Source organism: Aythya marila (assembly GCF_965140915.1).
Source record: "Aythya marila genome assembly, chromosome: 8".
NCBI lineage: Eukaryota > Metazoa > Chordata > Aves > Anseriformes > Anatidae > Aythya > Aythya marila.
In genome coordinates, this window is record NC_139049.1 from 28,939,238 (window position 1) to 28,959,425 (window position 20,188).

The following is a 20,188-nucleotide window of genomic DNA, read 5'->3' on the forward strand; positions in this document are numbered from 1 at the left end:
ATTGTCTATTTTTTGGCTCTTGTTAATGCCTTCAGATCGGTGTCTTGAGCTTCCTACTGTTTGCCCTCTGCATTTCCACTTGTGAAAGAAAAAGTACTGAGACCGTTCATAAAATAAAATTGGAAAATGTGTGACCCTCAGCTGTTTGAGGTAAGCAGGTTTACAAGCTGGTGGCTTCTGGGATGTTTTGAGAAAGTCACCGAAGGAAACTTACAGAGAAGGTTTGGCCTGATACCCATTTAGGCGCGTGTCTTTGTGGGAGTTTGAAATTATGGGACTGATAGGATCATTAAGAAAGCAGATTTTGCATTTATAAAAAGAAAACAAAAACACCCTCACTCCCCCAAAACTCTGTATGTGGGAAGAAGGAAGATAAGTCACTATTTTGAGATGAACAGATGTGATTCTTTAGAAAGAAAGAAAAAAAAAAGGTTGTAGATGTGTTACCCTTGTATGGCAGATGTATCTAGATATCTGATTTATGTGCAGAATTTGTTTCTTTTAGCCTAGCCTCATTTGCTTGTAAGTGGTTGTGACAGGAACTTCAAGGCTAGTAACTTTAGTATTGTAGACCAAATAAATGTTTAATTTTAAAATGACAGATTACGTAGGGTTGTCAGTCCATGCTCTTCCCATGCAAGAGTGAACAAATACTGTAGAGTAGACTCAGGATTCAGCTTACAGACATGTTTGCTTCTGGGCTGAGCATCTTGATAGAAGTGGTTTACAGCATGTCGTTAAAAATTGATTTCACTATTGCATCTACTACTGGCCTAAGTGTTCCAGTATCTGCCAGGAGTAATTATAGACAGTTGGTTCAGATGTTGCTTAAATGTGTAAGCCTTGATGGGAAAGGCAGTGGATTTCAGCCAAAATGCTAATTTTGATGTTTTGTCATTTCATAACGCTATGAACTCGGAACAAATTATTTTTGTACTGATCTACCGATACGTAATCGCGTGGCTAGGGCCAAGTTCATCCTTGATGTAGCGCTGGGCACTACAAATGTGATTAAAGCTCGAGTATCAGCACTAACCTCAAGCTGACTAACTCGATATCTGCAGTAGCAATAATAGCTTCTGCAGGATTCCAGGTAAGCTTATGTACCCAGCTCTGAAGCTCCTGATACCAAGGCTGGTTTGCTCCATTAATGCAGTTTAAACCTCGTGTGTGTGTGGTTATATGAGCTGTTCATGCCTTTCAAATTGCATTATATTCTGTACTATATTTTAAATTTTAAGCATTTTTTTTTCTCGTATTAACATTATTATGCTAGGGGTGCATTTCCTACTTAATTTTTTCTCTATGTTTCTGTTTTAACATAGAAGAGAATAAAAAATACAAACATTATAGTACAGGAATGTGCCTCTTTTACAGCCAATGAACTGACCCTGTTTTACCTGTCCAGAGAGGGTTAGGTTAGAGTGACAGATAGATATGAATAGAAAGAAGAAGATAAGAATAGAAAGATCTTCCTTCACATTACGTTGAAAAGGATCAACCACTGGGATCGATAAGTTGTTGTGGAGCCCCGTACCTCTTCTCAGTTAGTCATGAAGCTGTTACAGCTACAATTTATGTAATAATCAGATTGTATTTTTTTCCCCTCACAGTCAGTGTAAAGAAGGATGGCTTCTTTCAGAGCTTCGAGCATTGTGCTGTGTCATCTGGGACACGTTGGATTGCCAGATCATTAGAGCAGCATTTAGGGGGGCATGCAACTGCAGCATCAAGGAGAGGATGGATCTAAATAGGTTGGTGTGTGTGTATTGTAGCCATTAATGTTTTCAGGGTGTGGAGGAGAAAGGGTGCAGCAGTGTACTCTCTTAATTCCTTAGGTTTTCCTGCGTGGGAATTGTGTCTTGGTGTAGAGTGATCAACATTTCCTCTGCTTGACAAGATGTAGATTATGGCAGGCGTTCAAAATCCTGCAGACTTGAGAGTGCACCTGCAACATTTGCAAGTATCAGGAGTCTAATCCTGAACTACTGATGTGGGTGGCAGTTTTGCCACTGACTACAGTGGTTTTCAGGATCACATCCGGCTTTGGAAGTGGTGGTCCCGTCAAAGCAGGACCAAGATATCCCCGGAGAGAACTGAAGCTGTTGGATTTCCCCAGGAGCTTGTGCCTGCAGTCCTCGTCTCCGTTTTGCGTGTTCCTGTGGCTCTTTGCTCAGCCTTCCCTTTCTCTGAGAGCTCCTGCCTGCAGCTGTTTCCTGCTGTGCTGGTGTTAGGCAGTGGAGCAGAGAGGGAGCTGAACTCGCCTTTTATGTGAGCTGTATTTGCAGGCTCGGGAAGAAATGGAGCAGCCCAGCTTTACACTGTCAGGTTGGAAAGTCTTACTGAGGGAGAACCAGTCTGTGTTTGGCCTCACAGAGCGCCTCTGACTGTGTGTTCTCCTGATGGTTGCAGCAGAGAGCCTCTCGGGGTGCAATGCGACTGTGTGATGCCTCGCTCCCCCTTCATAGAAAACCAGGGAGAGCCTTCGGTCTTCTCCAAGCACACAGCTGGGAGGAGCTCCTGGATTCCTCTGTTTGACACCCTGTGAGGGCCAACGCGCTGGGCATTGCCTGCAGGTTGAAATCCCTGACCTTGCAGAGGTGCCTCCATCCCCCCGAGCAGCACCTCTCTGCTCCTCTCAGTGACCACCAACACGTTATTTGTCTTGGGTGAGCATATGTGAGCAGTACCTCGGCGTGCCCAAAGCTGCCTGGGGCTCGTTAGGTGCTATTTATTAGCTATTACTATCATCTTGTGGTACTTACTGACACATCCGTGACCAAGCCATCTGGTCAGAGAGCAGAAATACGTATTTTGGTGGATCTGACCACCTTACACCTGGGTTTCGCTCATCACCCATGGTCTGTAGATAGCAGCAAGCCTTTTGGGGGCAATTCGGGGTGCTGATGGTGTCGTGGCTGCATTGAGCAGGTAGATATGAAACGACTGCTTTGTGTAACTCAGGAAGTTGGGCACATCAAACAAAGCCAGCAGGTTTCTGAACTGGCTTGCTCCGAACATCTGAAAGGACATTTTCTAACGTTGTTGACACGGAGCTTTATAACTCATTACCACGGTATTCTGCAGTTGCAAGAGCTTCCCGGGATTCCAAAAGAGCACAAATAAATTTATAGAGGAAAAAGCCTTCAAGGTCTGTTAATCCTCAAGATAAAATTTCTGGCTCGGCCAGCGCCTCTACTGCAGATAGCTGGAGGCTGAGAGGTTGTCCTGGGGGAAGGATCAGCGTACAAGAAGGGCAGGCGTGTGCTTTTCTTGTGGCTTCTGCTCCTTGCGGCGGGATGCTGCTCTGGTCGGGCCTTTCAGCCGACCCTTGCAGCCGTGTGCTGCTGTAATCAGGGCTCAGAAAACGCTGTTGCTCTCACTTGATTAGTGGTAGGGACTGTATCTTCCAGCCTGAGTTCGAGAGAGGGGCTGGGAGGAGAGCACAGTTCTCTATTTTAGCACCAATCTGTAACAGAGCAGATTCTAGAGAAAAACAACAACTCTGTTGTGCACTAATGAGCTTGGTATTTGTTGACAGTGGTCATGCTGACATCGTTCTGCTGTTCACGAGAGATCTACGTAGGCAGAAGAAACTGAAAATAAACGAATTTTGGATCTCATTTCTTAGAATGGTTTGCTTAGTCATTTTTACTTCCCTGTCCGTGTTACTTTTTTGTTGTTTCAAGTGACTTGGTTTGGTGTTGTGTGTTTCCAGCTGGAAATCAGTTACACCAGGACGGAGCAGGATGCGTTGTGCCTTTTGTCAGAGGAGGTGGAAGTAGTTTGGCCTGAAAGTATTTAAAATACAAACGGTGAAATTAAAGGGCAGAAGGTGGTGATGAAGTAATGGTTTTGTCCTGAACACAGAGGGGAAAAAGACAAAAAGGATAGGAGAGACATTACAGCAGATTAGTACATAGTGAATTATTTATACAGGACAAAAAAGGAGGTACTAGAAAGTAGAATATTTTCAGTCCTGTGATAGGATTTATTGAGGCGATGTTACAGTGTTGGGGTAGGGGGGCGATTGGGAAGGTTTGGAGGAACAATCTGGGTATGATGGGACCAGGTGCTGGGTCCGTGATTTTAGACCTTTTCCCACTATGTTCATCTGTTTCTTCTTTTTTACGATATGAGGCAGCCTCACAGAATTTACCACAGAATGGATATTTAATGGAGAATGTTTGTTTTTTAAGGAAGAAGACGGCGATGAGCAGACTTTCTGCAGCTTGCTTTTCCTTGATTGCAGTTCTGTTGTTGCTAGCACAGCGCTCACATTCCAAAGTCTCGGAGATCTCCTGCATGTAGGTGTTTCTGTTTGGGGAAGAGCAAGGGGAGGGGAGGTGTGCTTTTATTCATTGTTTTTGTTTTGTTTGCTGGTGGATGGCTGAAAAATAAGTGTTTGTGGGTAGTTATAGCACAGTCCCTTGGGCATTTTAGGGTATTATTCTGTATTAGTACTGGCCTTCAACACAGCAGGAGAATTCCCCGTGTGTACCCACTCTCCCACAGATATGCACCTTCTTTGTTCACATCGAAACAGGAATTAAAGATCCTGGAAGAGGAAAAGGAGCTCACTCTCTTCAAGAAAAGATTGCCAGTCTTCTACCAGCAGTTCTGGTAGTTTACTGGAACCCTAGAAAGGCAACAAAATGTTGAATTTCCTATATAATGTCAAAAACGCTTCTTTCATTTTATCTTCTTTCTACAACTGGCAAACAACTTTTTTTTTTTTTTTTTTTTTTTTAAGTATTTACATCTTTTCACACTAAGATTATGAAGCCTAATTTGAGCCTGTTAATCTTTTCCCGGTAATCCACAGAAAAGCACAGCTGCACTACTAAAGACATACTGTTTATCCATGATCTCTGGGTCTGGGCAGCCTGCAGCGTTCCAAAAGATCAAAGTTTAAAGCAGACGTGCCAGTCCTTCCTAATTCCTTGTGTTTAATCTCATGATAGCCCAAAAGCTATCCTTGCAGCTGATAAATACTTCTGCTGAGCTTCAGCCGGCGTGCTTGTGAGCGTGCAGCCTTCTTGTCCTGTAGCTTTAACAGAAAGGTATGTCCTGGCAATTTGATAACCATGAAATAAGGTAGGACAAACTGGATTTAGCAGTTGTAATGAAGCAGTCACTGGTTATTTAGTCATTCCTTTTAAATTAAAGTAAACAATGTTAAGGATTTTCTTTTTTTTTTTATACATACAAAAAGAAATATTTTTGCAAATGGGCTTCACCCCTCGGTTTTTTTCATTGCCTATGTGGGAAAACTAGCACATTTGTTTAAGGATAAACTGGGAAGTCTGTGGTTTCCAGCGTGCACATTTTGGATAATATTTATACAGACTATTATTTAATGGGCCATATAAATATTTATCGTATGCTGCAGGCCTTTGATCATAAATGCCTGTTTGAAAAGCCATTCTGTCCCTGCTGTGATTTGCAAAGAAAGAGACCATTGCTTTTCTAGTGCTTGGAGGCAGTTTTGGCTTCTTGTCCTGGCTTAGCGATTGTTGTCATGGCCTATAACATGGTTAAGCTGGAGATGTCTTTTTAAATCTCTTTTTTTCCCTCTCTCCTTCTCTTTCTGTTTGCAAGTTCAAATAATAACTTGTCCACATGACGGCCTAATTCTGCACTAGACAGCCAAAGCTCTGTTGAAGTTTCAGGGGCCTTTTTTCTTGCTTGCTCTGCCTCAGATCCCTCACTGCTCTGTCGCAGTGTAGAGAGGCATCATCTGTTCGTGTTGTGTCTGGCGAAGGAGCTGTCATAGACCAGATGCCTGTTTAACTGAGAAAGTGGGGGAAAAAAAGTGTGTAAAGGGTAGTGGTGTAATCACCACACATTCCACCACCTGGGAAGTCCATAAATATCATCGTATCATCCATAAATCAAGTATTTTGTTAGGAATACTGTGCTCGAGGAGTTGATCTGTCTGACTGGGCCTTTAGGACTTTTGGTTTCTTCTGGTTCGCTGTTCTTATGATTATACTGACTGCAGGATGTGCATGCTAAGAATCCAGCAGACACAAAATGCAAACCAAGGTTTTATTGCACAACAGAATTTTATATGCATGTGGTAATAGATGCTGGTATCCAGATTCCAAACCAGCAAGTTTGTGCTGGGACCTTCTCCTAGCTCTCCGCTCCTTTGCTTCATTTCTGATTTGGAGCCTCCTATTGTGCCAAAGGAATATTCTGTAAACAAAATTGAATGAGAACATTCCTCTTTGAATTCCCTATAAAGTACTTTAGCTAAAGATTTTCAGCCAGCCTCACCCCTGAGTTCTTAGGTTCTCAATTCATAGCTTGAGGCAGAGTCCCTGGCTGGTGACACTTTTGACCTAGAGATGACGGTGCTTTTTGTGGGCCTGCTTGACAAGTAGGTGAAATACCAAGGGGCTGGTATTCCAGAAAAACCCTTGGCATCAAATGATGTTTCTGCAAACAGATCGGATCCTAATTTAGAGACACTGTACTTTGAGCTGCTTCAGTTTCTGAGCGCTTGCTGTGCCTGAAAAAAAAGCTTAATGTTTACTTTTAGCCTTTTTCTATGAGTTATAGAAGTATTGCTTTGTAAATCTAGCTGACTTTTACTCAGAGAAAAAGCAACTCCAGTAGGTTTGTGGTACTTCTTGTTTGAAGTCTGTCACTTAACAATTCTTGCTCGTTGTCCATTAATTTACAGAAATAAAATAGTGTATGTGCATAGAGTGATATGTGCTGCTCGAGCATTGAAACAAAGTCCCTCACACATGCGCATCCTGGCTGCTTAGTAAGGAAAAAAGAAAAGTAAACATTACATGGGCTGATTGAGTTCCAGGTTTCAAATGTTTGTGGGAAGAATCCAATGCAAAGCCGTAATTTTAAGTGCTGAGTAGGAGGTACTATGAGCTTAATTCTCTAACATCTGTTAAATTTGTTCTCGAAGTAGCAAAACACATTAATAAGCTAAAATCAAGGCTGCCATACAGGGAAGAGAAATGAAAATCTGGAGTAATCCTGTGTGTGTGAGAAGGAGACAGGATGTAAAGCATTCCTTTTGCTGTTGGTGTTCTGTGAAAAGTAAGAAAGATAAATTTGCCTATGTCAAAAAAAAAAAAAAAAAAAGAAAAAAAGAAATCTTTGCAACTTGTGGTTTATTCTCTTCTTTTTATGAGTCAGCAGTTAAAGGCAGTGCCAAACTAGGGAAAAAACAGGGAAAATCATGAGATAGTAGCAGGACCAGCTTTGTGCAATTTCTTCCTAACAGTAAGATTTCTTGCAAGCAGCTAGCAGCATCTGCAGCCAGCCCTTTAGGCTTTGAGGAGATTGAGTGCAAAATGAAGAAGTGACCATCATCTGTTGAGCAGAATGTCTTAAAACTCCTTTTACAGCCAAGGGCTAAGAGGAAAAGGCAGAGTGCTGTAAGTATCCCCAGCTGACAGATGCAGTATTAATCACTGATATTGGGAGAATTGTCCTCTCCGTGACAGAGGCATTAGCTTTTGTTAGTCTGACCAGGTCACAGAGCCAGGGCCAAGAAAATAAAGTGAGCTTTCTTGCCAATATTCCTAGGTGTTAGACTCATGGCACACCATTATTTTTAGCCGATTGCTCATCGCTTGAGCAGATGACCTTGCTTTAGCAAGATTAGCGTGCGTTGCACCTTCTGGGCAGGATCAGAAGGCTGAGAGTGCTTAGTGTTCCCATCAGTGCTGCCCTATACTTTCTAGCTTTGATTTTTTTTCTAGTTTCTGGTATTATTAAAAACTAACACCGTGTACAAATTCCTCTAGCAACCCTTCCATGCGCCTACCTCAGTGCACACAGAAAGCTGTGTGGTAGCTGCTTTGGACTGGACTGGACTGCCAAGGAGCTTTAGTGGGGGACCAGAGCTCCCTCGTGCCAGTGCTGTCCAAAGGACAAAAAAAAAAAAATGGTCCTGGGCCCACAGTGATGGCAGTCAGAGCATGAAATGACAGGTTTAGGCAGCACAAAGAGATAGTATGGGACAGATTGTGACTGCAGAACTCACAGACTAAACAGATTTCCAAGAACCACTTAAGGGGACAGGATGGAGGGAAGCTGGCTGGATGAGTAGATTTTGTTAGCCAAGGCCATTGGCTTATGCTGTTTTAACTGCAGTTGAAACGTTGTCCTAATTCAGCTGTTATGCTGCTTAAATATTATGCAGGATGGTGCATGGGTTGTGAGTTTTCTGAGGCAGGGGAAAGCCTTTTTTATCTTTATTTTTCTTCTTTATTTCACCTCTAACCCTCAGTGATAACAGATTTGTAGTAGCCATCAACAGCAGTGCTTAGAAGCCAGCCATAGATGTGAACAGCCACTTGGGTTGTTCCAGCCCTGTGTTCAAACTGACACCCAAGGATAGAGCTTGACCTGCACTGAAGATAATTCATAGGAAAATAGAGATCTGTTTTCCCGTTTTGTAGGAGTAAAGCAAGTAAAAAGCATTGCTTCCAAAATGGAGTATAATTTACATGGCTATACAATCAGCTGTTATTGTGTAAAGGTAGAAGGAGGGCTTTCAGAGTTCTGGGTTTCAGTGCTTGCTATTGCATTTGGGGTATACTTTGGCACTGAAGTTAGTTATTTCCAAAAATCATGCACAGGATTAATTTGAAATGCGAATATCCTGTTGTTCTACTAAGCAATATTTTTCCAATCTTTCTGCCTCTGCCCACATTCCTAAACAACCCATCTTCCACACACAGATGTAATCCGGGTCACTTCTTTGGGGTAGATGGACTGGTTTTTTTACAGAGCCCTTTCAGTGCTCTCTAAATGGATTCATCAAATGATAATTGATCCTTTCATTTTCTGGAAGTCAGAGACTAAGTGTCAGCTGAGTTCTGCATGTTTCAGAAGCTTGATAGGATTCATGTAAGCACTTGTCTGACCTATGAAATACGTTGTATCAGCTCTTAATTAGCATTTTCCCAGCTTGATTAGATGTAAATGTTAACTATTAATTAAGGACAAACTGAGAAATTAAGTACAGTGCATTTGTCACTATATAAAATGTCATCTATTTAAGCATAATATAGTGAAGCAAGCAACTTGTTATGAATAATTAAACTGATTAACTTGAACTCACTTTGTTCTTGTAGGTTGTGAGAGAGCAGGCACAGATTTCCAGGGATACTCCTGTAACTCAACAAAATAATTTCAGCAAATTATTCTCTGAATGTCTAAAATGGTGCGGAGTCACGGTGGATAGATCTTAAAAACCTAAGCAGTTCATTTCTCCTTTTTTTTTCTTTCTTTTTTTTTTTTTTTCCTTTGTAGGGCTCAAAAGTAGGTGATATGTCACTTAGTTATTTTAATTATCAACACGACACCACTTTTGGGGGGAGGAGGAAACCGTTTTCAGATTCTGCAGAATTCAGCCTGACTCACTGTCATGTTTGTTGGCTCTATGGGAGGCACCAGCTCCTGGCTCCTCATTCCTCTTCAGTTTGGGGTTCAGTGCAGCCAGGCACACAACCCTTTTTTTTTTTTGCATCAAAGCAATGACATGTCCCTGGTGTTACTTCCAGTCTTGTCCACAAGTGAATCCAACTGACAAGTTATTAGCAGCTTCCCCATCTGTCAGAATTCAGGAAAACCCAGGAATCTCTGGATTGCACTTCCCCTTTTGTGTAAGGCACCAGCTCCTGATGAGTGTTGAGTTTGAATCCATACCTTTTCCTTTGCTTACTGTCTTCTTCTTTCTTCTTCCCTTTATGTAGAGATGGTACTGTGTGGCCACTGCTCAATTCCTTAATTGTGTAAGTGCATGAATTTTATCATAGCACTTGTGTTCTTACAAGTGAATTTACATTTTCCTTTTCGGGAACTTCTACACCATGCAACATATCTGCAAACATTTGAGATAAAACAGTACACATAGTGCAAGACTTGAAAACTCAAAGTAATTTAAAAATGTCTCATGAAGATTGGCTGAAAAAGATACCAAACAAAGCACTTGTACAGCATCTCTCCTGTCCTGTTCAGTACATAGTCATTTTATCTGTTTTCAAACACTTTTTTATGTGTTTCTTTTTTCCTCGCAGGTTTTATTAAAAATGCACAGCAAGAAGCAAACTTCAGTAAAATACTACGTTGGAATTGATGTTGGAACAGCAAGCGTTCGTGCGGCTTTGGTGGACGAGTTTGGGACAGTGGTGGCGCATGCGGAGCAGCCAATCCAAATCTGGGAACCCCAGCCAGACCACTACGAGCAATCCTCTGCTGACATTTGGGCTGCCTGTTGCACAGTCACCAAGGTATCTGAAGAAAAAGAAAGTGAAGGAGATCTGTGTTGTAGGCAGCACTTCAAGTTATGAGAGTTCAAAGTCTTCCAGTCACTGGCCTTTAACATCCAATCCTGTAGGTGCTGCATTACTGTTTAACTTGTAACCACCTTTAGGCATTACAGGCACTTTTAGGGTACGGCTCTTGTAGCCTCACATCCCTTATGTAGGTGAGGAGCTGAAAGCCAGGGTGATACAGTTAAAAAGAGGATGAAAGCCCTTCCTTTGTGCTGTTAGCTCTGAGGAAGGATGTACCCACTGCCTTCAGGATTCGCATCAGGGTTTTTTTGATTCACTGGTGTTATGTTCTAGCCACAAGACAATTCTTTAGAGGACACAAGGTTGCTCAGAACCTGATGATGCATACATTTAGAGGCACACACTGTCTTGCACTGGAGTCACAAGCTCCTTTATTTATTGTAGAGAAGTTGCAGTTGGGTTTGTGGATGGCGCTCTGAGGGAGACCGTCTATCACATGTGATGCCTGTCCAGTGTTATAAAGCCAAAATAAATTATATGTGTTTGTGGATGGCATTCAGCATAAAAACAGACTGAAATAAACCTTACTATACAGGAAAATCTCCTTGGACCCTCTGATCCAAGCCTGTATGTGCTGGTGGTAAAAGTAAATTACTGACCTTGTTTTGCAGCGTACATGTGAGCCATTTTATGGCTCTTAATAAAGCCCCAGCCTGCTCCATGATCTAAGGTTGTTTTTTTAAATATTCATGATATGCTTGGTAATGTGCAGATGGACAGTTCACCCATTCTCTTGGTATTGATCAGCCTTTTCAAACATTAATGAGCTTGGCTCGGCAGAAATGCCCTGAGATGAAGGAGACGAGGTGAGGGGAAGGGAAGGGAAGGAGCAGTGTGACAGGAGTCATAGGGAAGGGAAGGGCAGATGGATGTTGGAGCAGAGCAAGTCTTTTATTCTGCTTATTTGATTTTTCTCATCGTGAATTGCTTTGTTCTTGCTCTTAAATACAATCTATGGAATTAAGCAATGAAATACGGTCTCTGGAACTGTAGCTTTACAGAGCCAGTAAGACACTGGCACTGCAGCAAGTCTAGTGTCATTATAGTACTAATTAAGGTAATGATATTTTTATTGTTGCTGAGAAGTGGCAATTTATTACTGTGTTACATTTTAGGTGTCTTGCAACCTCACTTGGCACTTGATCCATTTGGGTGTTGTACTTTCTTTTTTTTCCCCAGTGCTGCTGGAAGCCGTGAAGTTCAGATCTTTTAGGGTGGTGATTTTTTGGGGAATATTTTCCAAAAAGAATGCTATCCAAACTCTTAATAGCAGAGTTTTTGAAAAGGAGTGCATTAGGTTTTAACCAACTTGACGGAAATTTATTTTTGGAGCCCTTCCCCATTGTAGGGCAAAAAGCTGTGGCACAGTATTACCAGAGCAGTTCTAGAAGATGATTCACTTCACAGGTGGTAACTGAGTGAAGTAACTGATGGAAGTGCTTAGCCCTAACGCTCTGTCCAGGTTTCACATGGAGCTTAACTCAGAACTCTTATAAAAGAGATAAAATTAGCAGTTCTAATTTTCTGCTAGTTTTGTTTTCTGACATTGTAGTGCTTCCTGCTTTCATCCAGGGCTGTAGCTAGTAAGATTTTAAAGCTATTAAAGAGCTTTTAATGGAGCTTAATCTCTAAATTTTTGGAGTTTGAGCTTGTAATTTAAACTTTAACTTGCTTTCTGTGGTCATCGGTTCACATGGTACTCTCATGTGTATGGATATATTTGTATATGTGTGTTTTATATGTTTGCAGAAAGTTGTCTGTGGCATGGATGCCAGCCGGATTCGAGGGGTTGGCTTTGATGCTACATGTTCCCTTGTTGTTGTGGATAAGCAGTTCCAACCTTTGGCAGTCAACTCTGAAGGTAGGACTCCAGCACAGAAGTTGGTGTTAGCAGCAATGCAACTGAACTTGGTTTCATCCAAAGACAGGGTCATGGGGTTGAATCTTGAAGGCAGAATGTCTTTTCTATTAAAAGACTTTTTTCTGTTTTTACTCCTTTAATTCTACTGCAAAATTTAATTTCAGATGATAATTACTTTCTATTTAGCTAAATGTTTGGCATTCTAAGATTTAATTCATTCGTGTTGGCTCGGAGAGACTGCCCCTTAGAGAAATCTCTGCTCTTTTTTTATTTTCTACAAGTTTGTTCCCCTTCAGATTTTACTAATCATGGCTTTTATTGTGTTTGTAAATGCCCATCCACACTGGCTAAAGGAATGGTAAAAATGCAGCGTTCATATAGTCTAGCTGCTAATTCTGTCTAGGAGTTGCAGGCAAGAGATTCACCTTGTGAATTTTATTACACTGGTGTTCTGTCTTTGTCTAGGACAGTGCTAAACCTCAGAAATAGTCTGATATCTTTTTCTAACATAAGTATTTCTTTATTAATTTTTTAAGTAGATATTTTGAAAGACTTAAGAAAAATTTGGGTTTTTTGTTTGTTTTTGCAGAATCCTATTTAAGATAAGGTGTGTGCTAAATCAGTACATACATAGCCATAATCACAGTTCTGTTGATGTTCACTTTTTATCTCAGATATTTGTCATCTCCTTCTATCTTTCTCAAAAAAAGCAATACAAATCAAAAAAAAAAAAAAAAAAAAAAAAAAAAAAAAAAAAAAGGCAGCATTGACCCCAAAATGTCCTTTGCTAAATTTAAGCAAGATTATTTATTTTTCAGTTTGAGAGTTTTTGACAATCTGTTCAATGTGTAATGATGTCTGGGGCTATTTTGGTCTGTTGAGTCAAATTCAGTTCTTGTTTTTTATTCTCTGATACACAAGACAAGAACTTTGACTTCACACAATGTTGTTGTTAAATAAAAAGACAGGAATGGACAGAATACTGTCACACTGCGCGTGCACTGGTCTGATTTCAAGCAGTCTCGCAGATCTAAGTTGAATTTCAATCCATGTTAGGAATATTGGTGTGCCTCATAGAGCTGGCTTGTCTTGGAGTATGTTTTCAAGATGAAATATGCATGAGTGGCTGTGTCATGAAGTTGAGTGTGCAGTGTGCTCAGCATGAGAGTAATGTGAAGTGTCACTTGGATTACTGTTCCACCTGTCTAGCATGGCCTTTGCAGGTTAATTTAAATAAAATGTTTCTTGCTTCTTGTTGATATGTGTGACACAGACTCGCCAAATGCTTTTGCCTTTCACATCCAAAATAAAATTATTGCAGCAAATTACCCCCATGAAAGTACTTCTGAAAGGATTTAGGGTAGTTTTCTCATGACAACAGAAGAGGAAAAAGAATCTTTGTCACTCTGGCTGACTGGTTAATTTCAATTTATAATTTAATTGGTCAGATTTTGTCATATTTTTAATTCTCAGTCACCAGAATGCTTCTTTATGCTTTTAAATATATATGCACTCTGCAAAAAAAGTGGCTTTGGATGAAACACACTCTACAAGAGCATGGCTTCTCCAAGTTGTTGGGTGCTCACAAGCCTGACTGGTTTCACCCAGCATTCTCAGTGCTCAGCATGTCTTAAAATTGGGCAGAGTTTTATCTTTAGACACCTACTGTCAATTGTTTAAGCAAGTAGTATTTGAGTTTTCCATGAAAAAGTGAAGCAGTTTAGAGCATAGTAACTTACAGAACTTAGGTGGAGTTCTACCAGCCCTAAAACAATCTCTATTTTATTTTTTTATTTTAAAGGACAAAACTATAGGAATGTTATTATGTGGATGGACCATCGTGCAGTCAGTCAAGTAGACCGCATCAATGCAACGAAACACAGGGTTTTAAGCTACGTTGGGGGAGTGATGTCTGTGGAAATGCAGCCACCTAAACTGTTGTGGATAAAGGAAGTGAGTACCTCTAAGATTGTGATGTATTTCTAGTAATAATTAATGCTCTGCTGATTTCTGAGAACGAGATCCATAAGGAAAATTCTTCAACCTTATTGGTGAACCCAAAGGTGTGCAAAGTAAGGCCAGCAACATCTCCAATGCTTTGAGATTCTTTTTTTTTTCCTCTCAATTATTTAGAAATATCTTTAATCTTATTGAGATTTGTTTTTTCCCCACTGAAACATTTCATATGCCTTTCTTACATAATTTTAGGGTCAGGTATACATAGGAATTTAGGTGCAGGTGATATACTGTTCTTTCTGCTTCAAATACTGTAGCTGGACGTGCTTACAGGGGCGCAGGCTCTGCTTCTGGGATGGATTTATAGCAATGTGTATACAGCGCTGTCTTAACACTGGGTATCCTTGCCAGATGTCCTGCCTTTGAGGCAACTCATCCAGCAGTGAGGGGCTGTGTGATGTCTTTGGCTGCTGGTATAGAAATGGTATAGAAATGGTTCAGTTAGAGCTCCGTCAACCTTCCAAAAAAAAGGACCGAACAATTTAGTTCAGTACTGCCTGTAGGAAGTAGACCATCTGTAGAAGGAAGGTACTCTGTTCATAATGTAGAACTCTGCTTCTGTCTCATGCTTAAATTTTGTGTGTTACAGGATGACATACAGCTTTTTAATAGTAACTGTCAGATAAAAGGAAAAACGCTTGCCACTTGAATTTTTCATAACCTCTTCCAGTCTGGCTTTTACATTTGGTCTCAATGCTGGCTGTCATTTCAACAAAGCCCAAATGTGAATTACTTTCTGACAGTTTCAAGCAGCTGAAGTCTCTTGTCCTTACAAATGTCCTACAATAACACACTAAACTGTATATAATAAGGTGCAGGCTGGGGAAAATCGAAGGAGTTAATTGGTAGAAGCAGGTACTGGCAGATTAATGGTCACAAAGGATAATAAATGCTGTTTGTAAATGCTACACAGAAATACTAATATCAGTCTCCTAGAACTTTGCTTCCTGAGGCATGAGTATCAAATGTAAGTTGTTGTATGTAAATAATAAAAAGTGAAATAATAAAAAAACCTTTTTCCACAATAGACGTAGAGAAGAGGGAACCAGGACTTCAAGCCAGGATGTCAGGAGACCATAGACCATCGTGATTTTTTTTTTCCTTTCCTTCTTTATACGTTTCTGAATGCAAGAATGGATTGGGCATATTCTAATGTGACTGGCCATAATCAAAACTGACTTTGGGAACTTCCGAAGACAATTTACTTAAGTGATATAGCAAAAGATTTTTACTCAGTCTAGTGAAAGGAGAGCTTATGTTGACTAAACTGAGGTGTATTCTGAAGCTTTGTAAGACCTTTGTCCCTTTGGTAGGCATCATGTTTCTGGAAATTGAATTTCCATTACTTGAAGAATTTTCATTTAAACAATTATAGGTATTACTAAAGAATACAGCTTATCAAATTTACTCTGAATTATTGGAGGTAATGAAGAGGGAGGAGAAGAAGGAGAGGGCTAAGGTGACCTAACTGTGCTTTTCCATTTCCGTCATCTTTTTCTTACTAGAATTGAAGTTGAAGATGACCTCACTCATCGTGAGGAAGGAGCTGATATCATTGTACGAGAAGTAAATGCTGGGCATTATCTCTTATGACTTTCCTGTTGTACATGACTTGTATTTATTTGTGGAGGGATGTTGCAGCTTTTCTTCCAAATCACAAGTTATTCTCATCAGCTCCTTTTTGACTTTCCATAGAATATTTTATCTTGTATATTTCTTTTAATCCTTTTACATTTCCACTGTACAGAGAATAAAGACTTAACTAGAAAGTAGAGCCTTCAGAGCATGTTCTGTTCATCCATCTCTTTCACTCTATTCCATTTTGATTTCAGATTAAGAAACCAAAATGCAGAGGCCCTAATAGGTCTTTGAGATCTTTTGTTTGAATTGTCTTGGCTTATGTTCAGTTCATTACTGCTGAATCATTTTACCCGGTGGCACCTACTGGCTTGTCTACATGGAATTACTTGGATGGTCTTGACGTTTGTGGTTGCAGATAGGTATTTATATGACAAAAGCCACCACTGCCTGTGAAGTTTGCATGTAGGTGACTGCTCTTTGCAGTAAATGATCAACTGAATGCAGCTACTGTATAGCCTGTGGAACCATATTGTTGGGTATCTGTGGCTTAGGAACAACATTTTATTTCTTTGCCTGTGTGGACCATGTGTGGCGATAGGGTCCAGTGTTAAATCTGAAATATAAACCAAAACAAATATGTGACTTTCTAAAACCTAATTTCTATGGATACGGTCACGTTTCAGCATGGCATGTGGTCAGCTGAATTAAGAATGTCAGCTGTAGGTGAAACTGAAAAAAACAGTCATTATCTTTTCACAAATATTTAGAAACCAGCTGAAAGATAATTCTGACAAAGTCTTCCTGAAGTCAATAAGATAAGTTTGAATGTAAACTTCAATTAAAAATAACATAGCCCTTAGTTACTGGGTCTTTCAAAATAACCAATTAAATTCTCTCTTCTAGCAATGATTTCTTGGATTTCTTTATTGTTTAGAATTGCCTTGCAAAATGTTATTGCCAATAGTGTTTTTTTTTTTCTTTCTTTCTTTTTTTTTGTTTTGTTTTGTTTTTATTTTTTGACCCTCTGTAGTTGCAGGTACACTTTTTTTTTTTTTTAGCTTTGCTAAGCCTGTTTTATTGACTTTGGCTAGAGAAATTGCATGTTCACTGACAGAAGGAGACCACAGACAGTTCTGGTGGGTAAATTTGTGCTATGAACTGAACATGTAGGTACATCTCCTTAACTTGGAGATTCTTTTGCAGATGCATGTCAGTGCATATGTGGCTATACAGCGTCTTTGATCTATGGTGTGGCAAACCAACAGTACAGTAGTGAGGACGTAACTTAAACAGAGCACCATAAAAGCTGTGTTGGTTATTTCTCCAGCTCTAGAATTAGCTTGTTAGCATTTTTTCCCAGAGGTAGCAAAGAAAGAATCTTGTTTACTAATTTTTGGCTGGAAATTTTACTGCGGCCAGTGCCAAAACAGGAGGATGCTTGTTACATTTTCATCATACTAATGACATTACGAATCAACCATTTCTAAAAAATATTTGTCCCATTAAATCAGAGGTGCTGTAGCATATTCCAAATGGGTGGGGGATGCTGAACTGGGAATAGGTATTTGCTTGGTAGTCCCCAGATGCAGTGTAGTCTTCCCATAGTGTGCTTTCACACCTCATTTTTAACTATGGTGAGTAAAAGCAAAGACGAGCCTCCCTTTAGCAAAAACAAAAAACAAATGGCTAGCATATAATTCCTGTGCAATTAATCATTAAAATTGATAGTTCTCTAGTTATTTTCTTCATATTTTTTTCTGGCACATTGTTCAGTGATCATTCTGTATGTTACTGGTTAACATCTTTAACATCTTCAGTTACAGATGCCTTTTTATGCATTATTGTTCTCTTTTTTTTTTTTTTTTTTTTTTTTTCTGCATACCCACAACTTAACAGCCAATGGGATAATTTGCAGAAACAATTAAAACATCTCTTTCCAGGGCTCAGGGTGAGAGAAAAATAGCTGATGTACTGGCATTAGCTTGGCAGCAACATTCTTGCATGTCTTTTCCCTTGCTGCCTTTTTTTTTTTTTTTTTTTTTGTTGTTGTTGTTCAATGCTACTTGTAAGATTTTACCATTTAAAAACTCCTCAAACTCCATGTTCAGTGAAAATGGATCCAAGCTGCTCGGTTTGGAACCAAGCTCGATAAGATTTGTTTATAAATGCTTTAACAGCTTTTAGTTATCAAGATCCATACGTAATTTAGACATAGTTACTTCGGTTGTACTTTGGACTGTTGAGTTTGGCTTTTAGTTGCAGTTGGTAATCAAGCAGGAGTAGCACTTAAAAAAAAAAAAAAAAAAAAAATGGTTTAACAGCTGGAAGGTTTGAAACACCTGCACCTCTGAGTGTCTGTCACCCAGCCATACACCCAGCAGGTTGCTTTCCAGGGTGGCCTCACACCCCCAGGACACACTTCCAGCCTTAAGATGAATCTGATAATTCAGTTAGTTAAGTTTTTACCAATTACTATGAGTGCAACCGGTAGTTGCCAAACTGATCAGTTTGCCTTGGCTCTGGCAAGGATGGTGTTTCTGCCTAGAGCTTATCTTGGGTATCAGAATAGCTCTACGGCATGGTTTGGCATCTGGTCAGAGGTGTGAGATATCCAAGCCCCAAGTTCTTGCTTTGTCTGAATTGGAGTAGGGTGTGGGACATCAGTTTCTTATATCCTCATGAGTGTGTGCATTGTCTTCAGTCGTTCTTTTTCTTCCTTGATACAATGCATATTTGTTTTCTGTAACTGAGAAGAAGAGAGACTGACACACTACATAGCCTACTGTTACAGATTGCCTGGGAGATTTCATTTCAAATTTTGGGTTGAATTGGTAAAAGCAGGCTGTTCTTCAGTGAATGTTTTCTTCTCTGATTTTTCAGATGACTTAGATCTTGACCTGATATGAATCTGGAATGTTCATGCCAGTTTTCTTTTTTACACTAAACTGTAAAAACCTCTTTTTTTGTCCCCCTCCTTTTAATCTAGGTTTCTAACAAACCAAGGGATGATTTTTGAATTTGTGGGTTTTGACTAACAAGTAACCATGAAATACAGGCCAATGCCCTGTACTAAGTCATGTTTTGCTTCTAGCCCATCTTAAGTTATTCCTGTGGTCAACAGGGTTCAGATGCAAAGGCTGTCTGTAATAACATTTAAGTTCTTTTGATTCATATTAATCTGTATTAGCAATAATGAAAGTCTGCAGAGCTTCAGTGTTTCAGTATTTTACTTCTGGTGGGGGAAAAAAGCTTTTTCACTGACACTAGGTATCTGAAGATTACTTCTTTTTACAAGAAAATAAAGTACCCTGTAAAAGTAGAAATCAGAAATAGACTACCTCAACCAACCAGTCAAATGCAAATGTGAAAGTTCCTTTCTACATTCATGTAGGTATCTCCAGAAAACGGTTGGATACTGGAGCTCAGGTGAAATTCTGTTTGTGTGTGTATTTTCAGTCCAGTGAAGAAGTGAACAAATACATGTAACACAATACAAAATTGTGCAGTATGACTTCGTGGTGATCTTTGGACTTTTGTCAAGGATTTGGCAGTGAAGACCTTCCCAGGCCTACATAGCAGTTCTGCCAGTCCCTCACTCTGCTTTTATCCTTCTTGTCTAGGAATATTTAAATACACCGTACTTTGCAATTCTTAAACTTCCACAGATATTCAAGGTTATCTATGAGGATTTCAAAAAGTTATTGTTTAGAGATGTAGGTTTTCTGCTTGTTTGTTCGTTTTTATTAATTCAAATATGGTAATGAAGAAAGAGGAATCCATGAGAACCTCTCAAAAATAGAAGGATTGAATTAGTTTCTTTACAAGTGAGTTTGGAGGGTGAGTCGCAGGATATGAATACAGCACTGGGAACGTTCCTGGATCTTTTCCACAGTGCTTTTAATGTGGTCACAGATTTCTGACTGTGAGTGAAAATAAATTAGAATTAACTTCAGTGAGTGTCGAAAACGTGGAGACTTTTCAGTTTGTTTGGAAAAAGCATCAGGACATGCCATTTTTTTTGTCTGTGCTAATTAGTGATGACAAAGCATCGAGATGGCAAAGAATGAATCATTTGGATGTTCATGAAACAAAATACTTCAGTGTCACTAACATGTGGCTTTTGGGAATTCCTGAAGCAGTAGAATAAAGATCCAGGGAACATCTTTGATAAAACAGATTTGCTTGAAGTGGACAGTTATTCTTAATCTGTTTTCTTTTATGATTAACATTAAAGGCCGATCTACTTCTGTTGTTACTTAAAGACTATTTACCAATACATAATGGTTTATATGATCAAAAGAGGCTGAATGACCTGTGTACTAACCTTGGGAGCACCTGTGCATTCACGTAAAAAGTCAAATTTTGATGTGAGCAGCAGCAACATACATCT

At 39.8% G+C, this 20,188-nt stretch overlaps 1 protein-coding gene across 4 annotated transcripts in view; it reads left to right on the plus strand.

The window, feature by feature from the left end:
- FGGY (FGGY carbohydrate kinase domain containing) overlaps window positions 1–20,188 on the plus strand; it is a 179,559-nt gene that overhangs the window by 41,496 nt on the left and 117,875 nt on the right. For 2 of the 4 annotated variants that reach the window (XM_082766574.1, XM_082766575.1), the window contains exons 2-4: window positions 10,062–10,274; window positions 12,090–12,201; window positions 14,003–14,154. In XM_082766574.1, the coding sequence (XP_082622700.1) occupies window positions 10,074–10,274; window positions 12,090–12,201; window positions 14,003–14,154 (465 nt within the window). In that variant the 5' untranslated portion in view covers window positions 10,062–10,073. Of the gene's footprint in view, window positions 1–4,867; window positions 5,064–9,539; window positions 9,648–10,061; window positions 10,275–12,089; window positions 12,202–14,002; window positions 14,155–20,188 lie in introns of those variants that run through there. The other 2 variants (XM_082766573.1, XM_082766576.1) reach the window with 2 other exon arrangements.